The following is a 15,778-nucleotide window of genomic DNA, read 5'->3' on the forward strand; positions in this document are numbered from 1 at the left end:
TGTCAAACAAGAAAGATTGATTTTTGGGATAAACATATATAAGTTCGAAGATGATTCCTCCATTTTAAGGGAGGAATCATCAACTCTCTCCACTTCAAACGGTAATCTCTTAAATTTTTTAAAAATCATAACTACATTTACAATACCTTTTTTTGTTTGGTAAAAAAATAATACATTTGTTCATTAGGTATGAAACAGAAACCGGAGTAATACTGGTTGGGCCAGTTTTATAAACCATTTGTTGATGGGCTGGAAGGGGGAGAGGTAAGAAGGAGGGTCTGGACTCTACAATCTTATTCCCTTTCTGGTATTTTGGTGGTAATTAATGAATTCGGATCATCACTCGTCTGTGCTCCCCGACGATTTTACCACAACAAAATTGGCGGGCCCAACAGCTGAAAAATATATTAAAAAAAAAAAACTCACATCACCCACCCCTGAGGCCCCCTTGTATTTTGAGGTGAAAAAGCCGTTGCTCCCGGAAGGGGCAGATCCGGGACTCGTAATTAATACGCATGTGCTCCATACTTTTTGGGTATAAATACTTTCTTTATTTGGTGAGGCAGCCGGAAGATGCGTACGATTAATTTGGTTTGACTAAACTTTAAGACTAGAACCAAGCACGGAGAATTCCTCCGATATGGTTGCCTAAACAGTTATTCAAACTCCAAAAAAAAAAAAACTATTAAAGACTAATTCAACGCATACTACATGTAGATAAAAATCATAAACAACTTTTTACATTCTAAGCATGAAGACTGAAAAACAGTTGGTACCTTCTTTCATACCTTTTGTATTGTAAAAAGCATTTTTTTTTTTTAATTGGGGCCATTTTATGTGTGTCTTTAGTACATTATTGGAGGGAATCTGTTATATATAATTTAAGAATGTTATCGGCTCCACCCACTGAGTTACCATTTTTATCAATTAGATACCCTATAAGAAAAAAATATATCAATGACACCCTTTAATATTGGAAAACAAAAGTTATGTGCTAATGTAAGCAAGATAAGCTTTTTAAAAAGAAAAGCATACTCTTGTATGAAAAGCCATACGTTCAACTCACTTTTAAATCACCGAAAAAACTCACCTTTAAGTTCTTATACCATCTGCTACAATTTTCCTTTTTTGGATTCTCTCATCTTCATGATTTTCATTCCCGCACCAATTTTTTTTTTTTTTTTTTGGTTTGCCAACCCCGGTTTATAAACCGGTGTTTGACCCGCATCGCACAACTAGTTGTGGTGGGTGAGTCTCTCAGTGGAGATTTTTTGCATCCACAAGGATTCGATACACCAGTATTTTTTTATTTATTACTTTTTGTACTCTCATATTCCATATTTTTCCCTTAAAATATCGGGATAATAAATTTAGTAATATGCAGCCATATTGAGGCCTGTTTGGTTACATGAATCAAGAGATTTGAAATCTCTTAATTCACAAATGCGAGATTTATACCCATTTTGTTCAATCTCTGGATTCGTGAAATCTAGGGATTCATCATTTTACACTAAAAAGCGTAAATCTATAGATTTATGGGTATGAGGTGAAATCTCATCCCTATCATAAAAGTGCTAAACATCTTTTTTTCCGGTACAAGTGCTAAACATTTTAACCATGACTCCATATATGTCTTTTTATAATAAATCTACATATTTAATTTAAAGATTCAGGCCAATCACACAGTTAATTTTATGAACCATGACTCCATAAGTTTAAATTCTATAGATTTGGAATCTCTATATTTTTTAAATCTCCGGACTCAATTAACGAAACAGGCCCTAATATCATGGGGCAACTCAGGGGATGACACTAAAAATTTCTCTATAATTTAAAATTTGAATTGAGACTTAATCTATAGTCCAATATAATTCGAACTCTTAACCATGACTCCATAAGGTTAAAATCTATAGATTTGAAATCTCCGGACTCAAATAACGAAACAAGCCCTATCGATGCTAGTCTTTTGCCAACTGAACAATCTCTCAAGATTGGGTAGTTAAAATGATATTGGATAATTGTTTCCAAAATGATGTTGATGAAGAGGTCAGGTTGAACTTTCTTGAGTTTGATTAAAAATGAGTTTTCCAACTTTTTCATTAAGAAAGCTTTGATAAGGTTATCCGCCGCATTGATAGTGGCAGTTGTAAATTACAAACAATTAATGAGCTTGTAAATACCCTAGGAAACCTCATTCCTTGGTGGGTGAGATATTGAGATCAAAGAACAAACTGTTAGATGTCTTTATTGATACTCAATAGAGCAGGAGAGATAAGTAGCTTCAAATGCTCATGTTTATAGATATAGATATACCTTACTTTAGGGTTTAGACAATCTTTTTAACACTTTATTCTCTAGGAGCAGTTGTTGTAACTTGCCAAACCCTTTTTGATTATTGTAATGTTGCTTGCAAGGAAGTTAATGTCGACTCACACACCTTAATCCAAAATTCAAAATTAAAAAACAAATATGATTTGCCAAATTGAAAGCCACATTTGGTTTTTCTGTTTGTGGGAAATATAAACTTTTTTTCGTTTAGGAATCTTATGCCAAATGAGACCCACATTTACAAAATTCTTCCTTACAAAGATGATAATACGATAGAAGATGATTTTCCCCTCAGCCCCTCTAAAAATAATAGAATATGATATAATTGATTGCTAGTCCCAACTTTCGTATTTATTTATTTTTCATTTTTACAAGAAGAACAATCCAAATCATGTAAAATTTGGATTCTCTACTCTTATGAAGAGAACAATTAATGACCAAAATAGTTGGATTGTTGATGCATCCAATTTTAAAGCGAGAACTTTTTTTTTCTTCTTCGATTGGATTTGCTAAGATAGTGACAGATGGTATTAAGTTATATTTCACCTAAATTACTTAATTTTTTGCTTCTTTAAATGTTGGACACAGTGTAAAAGGCTTAATCATGTAGATTTGAGAACTTTATCTCAATGCAGGTAAAGGATCCGGATTCAATTATCTACGTATAATCCTATCTTTTTTCTTGTGTTTTTTTGTCATTTATGAAACACACACACATACGTAAGAATTAAAAGTGAAAACTAGTTATCTTGAAAAGGTGGGGAAACACCATATTACAAGGTGAATATTTTTGTGTGTTTCATTTGTTATTTTATTGTTACATAAATATACTTCTCTTGTGCAACTACAAGAGTGAATTCAATCTCCAAAAACAGTCAAAAATAATGAGTTTTTTATTACCTAAAAACAATAAAACAAAATAAAATGTTACTATACAACCTCTAAAAATACCTACTAAAACATCGAGATATATTTTAGTGTGGTGAAATAGATAATCATTTTGGCCCTCTGTACTTTAAAGCATTCAAAGACATGGAGTTATAACTTTTTTTTCCTTAAAATATCCATACTTTTATAAATTTTTGAAAAAACAACTTAAAAATTCAAATGATCATATTGTTATTGTTAAACTAATAGTGCATAGACAAATTATCAATAAAAATAAAATATATATGATATTAAATTTTGACACGTTTCATTATTATTTACCTATAACTTAAATATGGCCAAAAGAAAGAGTGTGATACATGCTTATATTTTGCTACACCAACGAGGCAACGACACGAGAAAACTAATGTTAATGTCATTCATTCAATTGTGGGGAAAAAAAAATCATTCCTTCCATTATTTTTCTTTTCTTCAAAGATGGAAAAAAAATCCAAATATTATAAGGCAAAAGTAGAAAGTAAAAATGAATAAAACTTGGTAGTGAATTTATTTTCTTAGTAGAAATTGGTAATGGTTTTTTAATTTTTTATTTTAAGAATTTGGTAATGAAAATTAAAGCCAACGAATTGAATTCTTGGTAGTTGGAATCTTTCAAGAAAAAAAGAATGCGGGGCAACGAACTGCTACACGCACTCAACGTTTATGACACGACGTGGCCCCACTTGAGCCTCTCCTTTTTCATCTAGTTGTAATCCTAAAGTACGCCATCGGCGCACTGGTAGCTTATCTATCACTCCTTTGATTCCATTTCCTGTTTCGTAGTTGGTTATCTTCGGTTCGCGACTAGGGTTTTTAATCTTATTTGCGCGAGGGTAGGGTTGAGGACGATGCTCCCTCACCTGCGCATTGTAGCATTTTCTGCCACGTTTTCAACTTCTTTGTTAGCGGGAAAATGAAGTAGCATGGGTTTAGATAATGGAAGTACGAACTCGCTCTGCAAATAACTCTTTTGTTTCGGAATTCGAATGCGAGCTTCACTGGCTCTGAGCATAGCCTCTGTGTCTTGCTCGCGTTTCTTCTTCTCTTCTCTTCACGCTTCTGCGTCTCCATCGATGGCGTCAAATTCCCTGGTCTGGTTCCGTAAAGGCCTAAGGATCCACGACAACCCAGCTCTCGATCACGCTCGCAGGGACTCGGACTTTGTTTACCCTGTTTTCATCGTTGATCCACACTATATGCAACCTGACCCAACCGCCTTCTCTCCTGGCTCTTCCCTTGCCGGCTTGAACCGCATACAGTTCTTGCTCGAGAGCCTAGACGATCTCGATTCCAGTCTCCGAAAGCTGGGATCGCGATTGCTTTTGTTCAGAGGAAACCCTGTTGAGATTTTGATCCAGCTCTTGAAGGAAGTAAGCCTCTTAATTACGTTCTCCTGGTTCTCGCCGTAGATTTCGAAGCATAAGATGCAATAATTGGCGTGTTTACTGATATTATTTGTTATTTCCCTTGGATTCTCTCAGTGGCGAGTTAAAAAGCTTTGCTTTGAATTCGATACAGAGCCGTATTATCAAACCCTAGACAATCAAGTCAAGGTAGGAGTTGCTTCCTTGCGCTTATCCTTGCCGCAGTGGTTGGAGTACTTAACAGATATTGCTTTCTGGTGGCTAAAGCTTCACATTCACTTGTGTTATATTAGTTTTATTTTTGAAGCAAATGCATGCTCAGGGCGAGTTCCTTGTGAATTATTTTCATCGTAAAAACACTGGGGAAGTTCATTCTTGAATCTTGACTACATTTTACTTAGTTTTGATAGGACTATGCTTCTGCAGCTGGGGTTGAGATTTTCTCTCCAGTCAGCCATACTCTTTTCAATCCTGCAGACATTATACATAAGGTATGCTCTCGATACTGCTTTCATGGTTAAACTGTTGACGTCTTAATAGTTAATTAACCCTGTATTTTTATTTGAATACTCAGCAGTATAGGTGCATAAAATGCTAATCTTGAAGTTTTATTTATTGTCTATTTTAATTATTTAATGTACGTTGTTGTAAACCTGTAATGACTGCTCCAACAAAGAACGGGGGAAAACCACCATTGAGTTATCAATCGTTTGTGAAGCTTGCTGGGGAACCACTTCCTCCTCTTTCAATGGAAATGTCTCTACTTCCTCCAATTGGAGACGTAGGAAGTTATGAAATCATAGGAGTTCCAACAATAAAAGAACTTGGCTACGGTGACATTGATCAGGTTTTAAGCTGCCATTTTTATTTAATGCTGATGATTATTTCCTATTGGATTCATTCATAAGGTAGCTTGGCGTGCAGGATGACCTTTCTCCTTTTAGAGGTGGAGAATCAGAGGCATTGAAAAGGTTGAGATTGGCACTCAGTGATAAGGTGTGCTGTTTACTTAACTACAGCTAATTTTGGTGTAATGTTCTTATTTCTTCACACTCATCTCCTTTCTGATTTATTACCGTGCAATGTCCTCCTGGCTGAATTCTAAGAATTCATTTACAAGGGAGTAATAATGATCGACACGTAATATATTAACAAGTACAGCTTTTCTTTTTTTTGCTTCAAAATGTAATGTGGCTAGGAAGATTGAGTCTTGAGACAAATGCTGTGAGATTGTTAGGCTTACGCAAACTATAATTCAGAGCAAGAAGATTTGCTAGTAACTTCTCTCTTCTGCATATATATCTGCCATCTCTCAGACACTTCCATTATTTAGTTATAACTTGCAAAGTTTACTTTTCTTTAGTGTTGTAATATGCTTGTCAAAATTTGTACTTTAATAGCATTGTTTATTCATTCGAATAAAAAGTATCACTGCATTTTGTTTTTGTTGGCTACTTTTAAATTATTATCTGCATGCCTTTAAAGTATTTTTAAACCATAGATGTGCATTCCCCCCCCCCCCCTTTGTTGACATATTACTTAATATTTTTGTACTTCAAGAATATTTTTAATAGTAAAAGTGGGATTTTGCTAGTTGATAGTATCTGAAGGTGCGATTTAAATGTCTTGTCTTGTGCCAACTTTCTTAGAATCTGACCAGGAAGAGGAATCCATAAAAAATAGTGAGAACAAATTTTCTAAACACAAGAATTCCTCTTTTAATCGATGGATAGTAGCAATGGGACATATCACACATTTAGAGCATTGATAATGAACAACAAAGAATTCACATCTATTTTTGAACAATATCATCTGATTATGATAACTTGTGCATTTGAAGGCTGCCAGTATCCCAATCATGTAACTTGCTGCAGATCCTCTGAGTCACCTTGACCAAATATATTTAGCAAAAGAATTCTGGATCACTGTCGACAGACATTAGGCAACTTCCTCTCAAATAAATCACTTTAGGATCTCTAACAGAAATGGGTGAATCTTCCTAGTTGTGATTGGAAAATCTTCTGTAGCTTACATAAGAAGGGCAAGGATAGTGCTTTGCAAAACCTCTTCAATGAGGAAGGCCAAAAAAAGGGATAAACTCCCCAGTAATCTTAGCAGCCTCGTTTGGCTTTCTATCAGGCTTTCTTTCTTCAAATATAGTATTATCCGTTCAAATAAGGTCTATTTGTTCATCATTTTTAGCCTTATTGTTACTTGGTCACTAGTGAACCTCAGATCTGAGATTTAAGTAATTCAACCCATAATAATATACAGCTATCCTTCTTAATGAGTACAACCTCTGAATCCACAAAAACATGCTCACCGGTAGTTGTGGTTCTTGTCTGTTGTATTCCAAAGACATCCTATGTTAGTATTGGTTCTGACCCATATTTGTTGCAGGAGTGGGTAGCAAACTTTGAGAAACCAAAGGGTGACCCATCAGCATTTCTGAAGCCTGCAACCACCGTTCTTTCACCATACTTGAAAGTGAGGGAAAATTAAGATAATTTTGGATTCAGATCACCGTATCTGTCATCTCCTTTCAAGCAACTGCTTACATTTTGTTGCATCTTCTCATAATCTCCCTTTGTTTTTGTTCCCCTTGGACAGTTTGGTTGTCTTTCATCCAGGTATTTTTATCAATCCATTCAAGATGTTTATAAGACTGTCAAAAAACACACATCACCTCCAGTTTCACTTGTTGGACAGGTTCGTTTATCCAGTAATTCAGTGATCGTGGCTTGTAAGAGAATCAGCTTACAACAACTATTTATTGGTCTTTTTGCAGTTGTTGTGGAGAGATTTTTTCTACTGTGTTGCTTTTGGCACTCCTAATTTTGATAAGATGAAAGGAAACCGAATATGCAAGCAGGTAATCACAATTGATTGATTTCTTGGAAATCATATGCTTCACAAGTTGGTATGTTTGCCTGCACTGATAGTTTGAGCTTCCCTGTTTTGTGCATTGAGGTTATAATATTTGGAGCTACTTGCTTGGGTTCATAATGTTATATATGCTTCCATGTTTCCCCTGATCTTGCCCTTGCATTAAAATTGGCCTTGGCTGCCTAAGCATTCAAGTGCATGTCCATTTTGAGTGGTCTTAAAGCCATGTCTGGTGTCTTGCATGTAGAATGCACTTTATGCTTTAATATTCATGAACTATTTAGGTACAAACTAAGGAAGTGTCCTGGGATTGAAGTTTGGTTACAGAAACTTTACTGTAGTCCCATTATTATAGATAAGCATGAATTTAGGTCACTACAGTCTACATTCAGCTTGACTTATCTGCTAGCAGTTGGTCCAATGATGGTGGATACCTAGGCAGTTTTAAGCCCTTTCAAGGTATTAGTGGGGTATCGTGTACTTGATATGCTTATCTTATTCAATATTCAATATAAGATATTTTAAATCCCAATTTTCAACTGGACATGCAGATACCTTGGAATGATGATGATGAATTACTCGTGGCTTGGCGAGAGGGTCAGACAGGGTACCCTTGGATTGATGCCATCATGTTACAGGTCCTCAAGTACAGTTTCATCGTTTCTTTTCTCCTTTCTATTTTGATGGGAAATTTAGGCAGCTGACCTAAGACAGTTTATTGTTTGATATTATAGCTCAAGAAATGGGGCTGGATACATCATCTTGCACGGCATTGCGTAGCTTGTTTCCTGACACGTGGAGATCTGGTATATGACCTTCATCCTTTTGAACCTAATATGTTTTCTTCTCTTCTTTCCAACCAACACCCCCTAAATGTCTTTAATCCTTTCCTCTGAGTGCAATGTTTCTGCATTTAGTTCATCCACTGGGAAAGGGGACGTGATGTTTTTGAGAGACTGCTGATTGATTCAGATTGGGCCATAAATAATGGAAATTGGCTGTGGCTTTCTTGTTCATCCTTTTTCTACCAGGTTTGCAGCCTAAGTTATGTGTTCAATTGTAAATATGTATTAAGCTAGCTGTGTGCTGAAATACTGCTCTCTTGTGATTGCCATAATCAGTATAATCGCATCTACTCTCCAACATCATTTGGAAAGAAATATGATCCTGATGCAAAATACATCCGACATTTTCTCCCTGTACTTAAAGGTGTGTGAATCAGCTTACAGAGACCAAACATTCTGCTTTATACTGTATTCGCTTTTCTGGGCTAGTATCTTGCTAAGTTTGAGTTTATAATTATCAAGTCCAGATATGCCAAAGGAGTATATATATGAGCCATGGACCGCACCATTAGCTGTTCAAACCAAAGCAAACTGCATTATTGGAAAAGACTATCCTAGACCAGGTCAGTTATCTTGAAGGTGACCTTATTTAGCCCTCTAACGAGTAATTTTACTACAAAGTGATTCACTGGTGATTGAAGTTTGGACCACAGTTCTCTCTTGTGCATTGAATCACCTTGGCCATGCACATGGACAGCATCATTTGATTACCACATGATGCCTCTAATAACTTTGAGCACCGTTTCCAACGAAGACATGAATCTGGTTTTTCATGCATTACAGCATTCTTTCTCGTATGACCAACACTTTGGGCTCTTATGATCTTCTACTGTAATGTACTATGAGTCACAGGGTGACACATGCTTTGATTCTGTAGTTCTGAATGCACGTTTTGTTTTGTTTTGTTTTATTTATTTATTTTTATTCAAATGCCAAACTTATTGTGATTCATTAATTTAGCTTGTTTTAAATATCAAAAGAATTGTGGATTCTAAACTTCCAGGCCCCATCCTTACTCTCATTTCATAACAAAAAAAAAACCAAAAAAATCTAGCTGTTTGATGTACTCGTTCTCTATTTGAAATTCTTCAGTGGTTGCTCATGATACTGCAAGTAAGGAATGCAAGAGAAGGATTGCAGAAGCGTATGACATGAATCGTAAGATGGATGGTGTGGTGACTGAGGAAGATTTAAATGGCTTACGGAGAAAGCTGGAGGAAGATCAACAGAAGACCTCAAAACCTTTGAGCCAGAAACGAAAGCGGATCAGCTGAGCTCCAGAGAATTGTTGTTTCATTTGTGTACTGTGGAAGGATGGGAAACCTATTGTCCTCTCCCATTCGAGAATTGCCAGGAATCAGTCAAAGTGAATGGTTCCCTTGTTACATTCATCATTATTCACTGTAATTTAGACATTACAGAAACACTGATAAATTAGGTGCTGATATTTTTTTCTCCTGCCTGTGGCCTGTCCAATGGTTGGTCCCACTCCCACTGACAATATTAATGTTACCGTTTTTGAAGAGCAAATATATATCTTGTCCTGAGCATGCTGAGGACAATGTTGCCGTAGTAGTGAACACAAAGAGATTCCTACGGTAGGCATTTTTGCAAATGTGATGCAAGTGTGCCTTTAACTTGTGTTGCAAGGATCATAAGGCCCCAAGAGGTTTATAATCTTGACTCATTGAGGGGACTGACTATTGAATTATGCTCAATCTCTTACGGAATGAGTTAATTTTTAATAGAATTCATTGGTCCCTGGATGAGATGCTAAGGTTAGCGAATAAAGCTCTTGCGGAGTTAGTTGCAATGGCTAATTTTTCAGGGAATTCACCTTTGTTGCCAGTAATAAATCGAGTTGAGTTGAAAGATGATAGATTTGTTTGGCTTCCTCCGAAAATGGATTTTGTCAAAAATTAAATTGTGATGGTGCTTGGCAAGAAGAAAGCAATCAAGGTAGTACTGGAGTGGTTATCAGACATGAGAGCGGCAGATTATTAGCAGTACTTCCAAGAGCAGTTTATTGCAATTCCTCTCTTGTAACTGAGGTACTTGCTTTTAGATCAAGCTTAATATTACACAAACTTTTTGGAAGACATTTTTGATATTACAAATTTTTTTTTTTTTTTAGGTTCAGCTTGCGCATCCTCGATTATATTCTCAGAAGGAGCTTTGTCGTCTGCAAGGGTCGAACTCATGACCTCTCCACTGAGAAGTATGAATCTTACCACTCTACCAACCATGCATTGACAATATTTCACAAACATTTGATCAATCATCAATGCAGTTTTTACTTTATTCCTAGATTTGTTAACGGTGGTAGATTCTTTATCTAGGCTGACCCTCTCGATGAGACTCCCAACCGACTGATTGGCCTCTATCCAACCCATGGCTGTTGCATATGTATAATATAGAAGCTATGTGTATGAGCTCTTTAGTCTTTGAAGGAATAAATTTTCTTCTCACCAAAAAACAGAAAAAAAAGGAAAGAAAAGAAACTCGGTCTACTGGGCCAGGGTATCGAAGTGCTCTTTATCTGTGGGCTTATCGATACCCATAAGGTATTGGGCTGGGCTCAAGTAGTACAATACTACACCCCTTGAAGTCTATCTGAAGCCTTTTGCAGCTTTCTAGCCTAATCCATCTTCCTGCCATTGTCAAAATCTTATAGACTAGAAAGAGGATTGCTTCAGCAAGTTACTCGAATGGTATCAACGGGATATTCTGAAATTTCTCTCTTTTTACGGTGACACCAGGAACTCTGCTAACGTCTCACTTTCTCTTTGAAGAAACATTAACTACCCTCCAGTTCTGTTTTCTTCAATTTTCTGGTTAAAATCCCTCGTTCGACGACTGTTTCTGCCTGAAGCCCTCAGTGTCCAATAAATCTCTGATGGCTTCTGCGCTAGTCTCTACCACTTCTCCCTTATATGGGGCCTCATGTATAAATTCAACAACGTTCAGACTGCAACTGTGGAATAATTCGAAGCCGTTTCAGAGGAAGACTTGGAGTAGGGGTTGGCAGCAGTTCACACTGTACAGAAGGAATGGTAAAGCTGGAATCAGGAACATCCCCCAAGCTATGAAGCCTTCAGGTAGAGAGGATGTGAGCGGAGAGGTATTCTTTGTTTTTTCAGCTTGAAATCCTTTTCTTTGTTCCTGCAACTTCTCCTATTTTACTTATGCCTTGTTGGGTTGCTAAGGTTATTTTCCTAATGGTCTGTCTTGTTCCACGCTTTTGTTTTTATTGTCGCCCCTCGCTTCCTTCTGTAATGAGTTTCTGGGTTGAGTATTTTCTAAGGTGTAATTGCTATTTCTCTGGCAAGATTTTGAAGTCAGCCGTTATTAAGTGGAATTGAGGATTTGGTTGATGACCACCTGGATGGGTTATTTAGTCAAGCACTCTTCCTTCATGAGGATGGTGGCAAAGGAAGGCGAGATGCTGATAAATCCTTGTCACTCGTCATAGATTCAAGATTTAAACAATGTCTTTATGTTCTGTTACAAATTATAGCCAAAATAACCCATAGGTATTCAGGGTCTGCACAGGAATATATACTGTGGGACTGAAGGTGAGTTCAGATGATCAAATTACCTTAATAATATGGCTGGCATATGAAGGCAAAAGGAAGCCTTATATTTAGCATATGGAGTTGATTTTTTTCTGTACTTTATCCTTTTAAGGCCTTAGATTTGACTAAAACACTAGCACGTAGTGGAAGATTAAATGGACATGTTACCAGAAGAGTATTGGAGATTCTAATGCTTTTTAATGTGTGGCTCTACAATGAAAAGGTGCAGGTCCTCCCAATTGTTTTTCTCGTGGGAAATAATGTAGCAATAGATTGTGCAATCAGTAGGAGGGGTAAGGTGGAAAATAAGCACTTCGGCTGCAGTGCATAAATGATGGACAAACCAGCTTGTGACTGAACCATGATTTGGGTTAAAAATTGATCATCTGCCTCCCTTTCATTTTCCTCCTCATCTGGTTTCTTATCCAAAATTCACTATGGGTTGGCAAAACTGAATTTGTTGTAAAAGCTGAATGAGAGGATAAAACCACTTCTAGTTTCCACTTTGATCTGCAGTTTGTTCTTGATATATTCTCAAATATGTTGATAACCTGTTTCATTTTCTACTTTCCTTTCGTACAGCAATGTTCTTGGGCTTCCAAATTTTTCTTTACCTACTCTTTTCTTCTCCATTCAGCTGCAGACTTAAAGCAATTCAATTGACACCATCCCCCCCTTCTCGCTTTCTCTCTTCCCCCCCCCCCCCTTTGCTAAGAGTAAATAGCTGTGGCTTGATCAGATGTTGTTTTTTAAAGTCCTTATTTACTGGAAATTTCCTCTCGCCCCTTTTTGCTCACATTGGGCCGCCCTAAAACCCAATATCTATCCATGTATGTGTATGTGTGAGCATCTGCACTCGTGTGTGTTGTGATTTTAGTTAAGATTCATTTCTCATATATAAGCATCACTTGGTGTTGTGTTGGACGTTATTGCTTGTTAGTTGACAAATGTGCTGTCTTTTGTAGAATGTAATTGAAGACACAGATGACATGCTTGATGACCTTCTTGAGAAATATGGGAAGGTTGTTTACAGAAGTAAGGATAAGAAGTCTCGTAGTGCAGAGGTCGATGATGATGCCGAGAGTTTGTCATGTAAGGTTATCTAATCAACGACCTTGCTGTTATGCTTATGGTTCCAGCATTTATAAAAAATTTCTTAATAGTAATGCTTGAGTTGTCATTGTCATGCCTTCACCATTTCATATATTCTTGACTAGGATGAATACAGCTACTTGACCATGGTAGTCTTCTGAAGAAGGATTTTTCTGTTCTGAGATTCTATTGTGGAGGCAAAGAGCCTCTACCACATTCTGAGGTCCATAGAGCCAGGAGTCATTTCCTCCTTTTTTTCCTTAACAGAAAATCATTTATCAGCAGTTCATTAAGACCATTTAATTTTTTTAAGGAACAATTGTGTAAAATATAATGTTCAAGTAAAGATTCCCCCCTTTTGGGTACTGGTTGTACATTATGATTTTTTTTCCATGTGACTTTTACCTGGAAACAAAGTCCAAAGGAAATGAAAGCGCAAAACAAGCTGCCTCTTTTTGTTTTCTCCAATGCATTTTCTTTGGAATTGGATTTGCTTTCTTCTGGAAAATGATTTTCCCTATTCCTAAGTTACTGTGTTAAGTTGATCTTTTTCCCTTCTGCCCAAGTAAGTCTGTTAAGTTTGTCTTTTTCCATTCTCAGAGATTGGCTGTCTATTGTACGGTTGTACCTATTCATGTCTTTTACAATTAGCAGTGATTCCCTTCTAAGTTTGTCAGGATAATAACACATTGGGTTTCTCATTTTCTTGACATACCTGTAGTTGCTGTGGCTCTAGCAAAGGTTGCTAGCGAGGTGAAGGCTGCAGACATCCAGGTCCTCTTTGTGAAGCCTTTGGTTTACTGGACTCGATTTTTTATCATTGCCACAGCTTTTTCACGTCCTCAAGTTGATGCCATTGCGTATGTGATCCAACTAAAAACTTATATATATGTATGATTGATTTATATTTGGCAGGAATGACTTAGCTCGCTGATTATTTTTGAACAAACATAATTGTCATTTTCTTTAACATGTAGGTCTAAAATAAGAGATCTTGCTGAGAAACAGTTCAGAAAAGTTCCATCTGGTGACACTAAACCCAATTCATGGACCTTGTTGGATTTTGGTGAGTGCTTTAATTTCTTGTTTCCCACTGCACTAGCTATAGAAAATCGGAGTGCTGGAATCGATCCAAATATCCAACTATTTATAAGTGCTTGATTCAAGCAAGTAAGCTCAGTGATTAATGGAAGTATATTCCTTTAAAACTCATCTAGTTATTTATCTGCTGCATACAATTGACATACTAACACAGACATAGAGGGTGAGTGCGATGAAATTATATTATCTACAAACTGGTTACTCTTCTTGATTGTGAATTATGCAATGGCAGGAAGAGTGGACAGGGGTTAGTATTTTCTGAGGTCTTCCTGAAACACCACCCCACCTAAAACGCAACAAGACAAAAACCCCAATAAAATAAAATAAAACCCCATGTACACGTCAGTGTTTTGTTTTAAACACGAATGTTCGGGGTAAGCACCACTTCTCTTGCCTGTGAATATTTTAGTTAGGAGGGATATTCTGATTTGATAACTAGAACTCAATTGTATTGGATTGAAATAAGCGTTACTTTACAGACCTTATTCTAATATTCAAAGTGGTTTATTTTTAACAGGTGATGTAGTTGTCCACATATTTCTTCCTCCACAACGTGCTTTATACAACTTGGAAGAATTCTATGGAAATGCAACTCCCATTGAGCTCCCTTTTGAAAATCAATCATCACTTGGCAACTGAAGGAATTCAATTACTTCCAGATACATCTCTCAGCTCTGATGGCTCAGATTAATTGCTGCCTCCAGTGGGTATGTTCTGCATTTAGAAATGATGAAAGGTCAACCAAGGATGTCTGCAATTCCATCAATAATGAGCTTTGAACGGGAATTATTAGAATAGTCCACTTGCCTAGGCTGGTGAATCTTCTGTTGTTTTACCAGAGGTAGGTCTCTTAGGAGAGTTGAACTCATGACTTAATTGTGAGGTGTCGATCCCCTGCCAACTGAGGTTCTTGGAGCTGTGTATCTCTTTTAATGGTGAAGCTTGCCTGATCCAGGACATCGGACATCAATGTAACTTATTTTGGTAAGGTTGCTCAGCCTATTGTGTCCTTTAAAGAGTATTTCCAAATCCACCGGATTTGTTCTTGCAACTCCACCAAAATCAATACAGACAGACCCTAGAAATTTATGCAATCAATATGAGATCCTTAGTTGCTTTACAATAATGTCTTCTGCTGCCTAAGCTTCTTCTGTTTTGGTGTAAATGTTATTATAAATAGACATTAAAAAAGTCATCAAATATTTGTTTCCATTGGGAAACAAACATTGAGAACCTTCCAACGCGTAGCCGAAACAATCGGAGAGCCTTAGGAATGATCAACTAGGGTTTTTCATTCCACAGAGGAAATGACACTATAATGACAGGAAACCCCAAATATTGTGATAAAATTTGGCATGAAAACCTTGCATGCCAGAGTGGGGTAACAACTCATAACCTCTGGCTTATTTACTGATGAAAATTCTTAGCAGAAATCTGACATGCATGAAGAAATCTCGAGGGAGGGTCTCCACTTTAACCCAAGAAGGGAAGATGTGGCATCCTTGTGGAGTCCAACCTCAGGGAGATTCCTTTATAGTTTTCTACTGGCTTTCCTCACTCTCCAGCATCTACTGTGTCCAAGATTCCAGTGGCCATTGCGGGCTTGAGAACTACTTAATTCTGTCCCCCCAAGTCTGGTATCTAAACTACTGTGCTGATT

At 36.9% G+C, this 15,778-nt stretch overlaps 2 protein-coding genes across 2 annotated transcripts; both read left to right on the forward strand.

The window, feature by feature from the left end:
• The first annotated feature begins 4,155 nt into the window (after positions 1 to 4,155).
• On the forward strand, positions 4,156 to 9,992 carry UVR3 (DNA photolyase family protein). The gene is made up of 14 exons (XM_089145302.1): positions 4,156 to 4,625; positions 4,737 to 4,808; positions 5,030 to 5,110; positions 5,296 to 5,466; positions 5,544 to 5,615; positions 7,020 to 7,106; positions 7,230 to 7,328; positions 7,408 to 7,491; positions 8,057 to 8,143; positions 8,240 to 8,311; positions 8,423 to 8,536; positions 8,627 to 8,714; positions 8,818 to 8,913; positions 9,443 to 9,992. The coding sequence occupies exons 1-14, from the start codon at positions 4,242 to 4,244 to the stop codon at positions 9,622 to 9,624; spliced, it is 1,689 nt and encodes a 562-aa protein (XP_089001428.1). The 5' UTR covers positions 4,156 to 4,241; the 3' UTR covers positions 9,625 to 9,992.
• Positions 9,993 to 10,996: 1,004 nt separating this feature from the next.
• Positions 10,997 to 15,286, forward strand: LOC149025088 (Lojap-related protein). Its single transcript, XM_089145305.1, has 5 exons — positions 10,997 to 11,471; positions 12,891 to 13,017; positions 13,739 to 13,877; positions 13,995 to 14,083; positions 14,636 to 15,286. The coding sequence occupies exons 1-5, from the start codon at positions 11,247 to 11,249 to the stop codon at positions 14,755 to 14,757; spliced, it is 702 nt and encodes a 233-aa protein (XP_089001431.1). The 5' UTR covers positions 10,997 to 11,246; the 3' UTR covers positions 14,758 to 15,286.
• The last annotated feature ends 492 nt before the right edge of the window (positions 15,287 to 15,778 follow it).

This window comes from Hakea prostrata, chromosome 2 (genome assembly GCF_041222555.1).
Source record: "Hakea prostrata isolate BN-2017 chromosome 2, UWA_Hpros_2, whole genome shotgun sequence".
NCBI lineage: Eukaryota > Viridiplantae > Streptophyta > Magnoliopsida > Proteales > Proteaceae > Hakea > Hakea prostrata.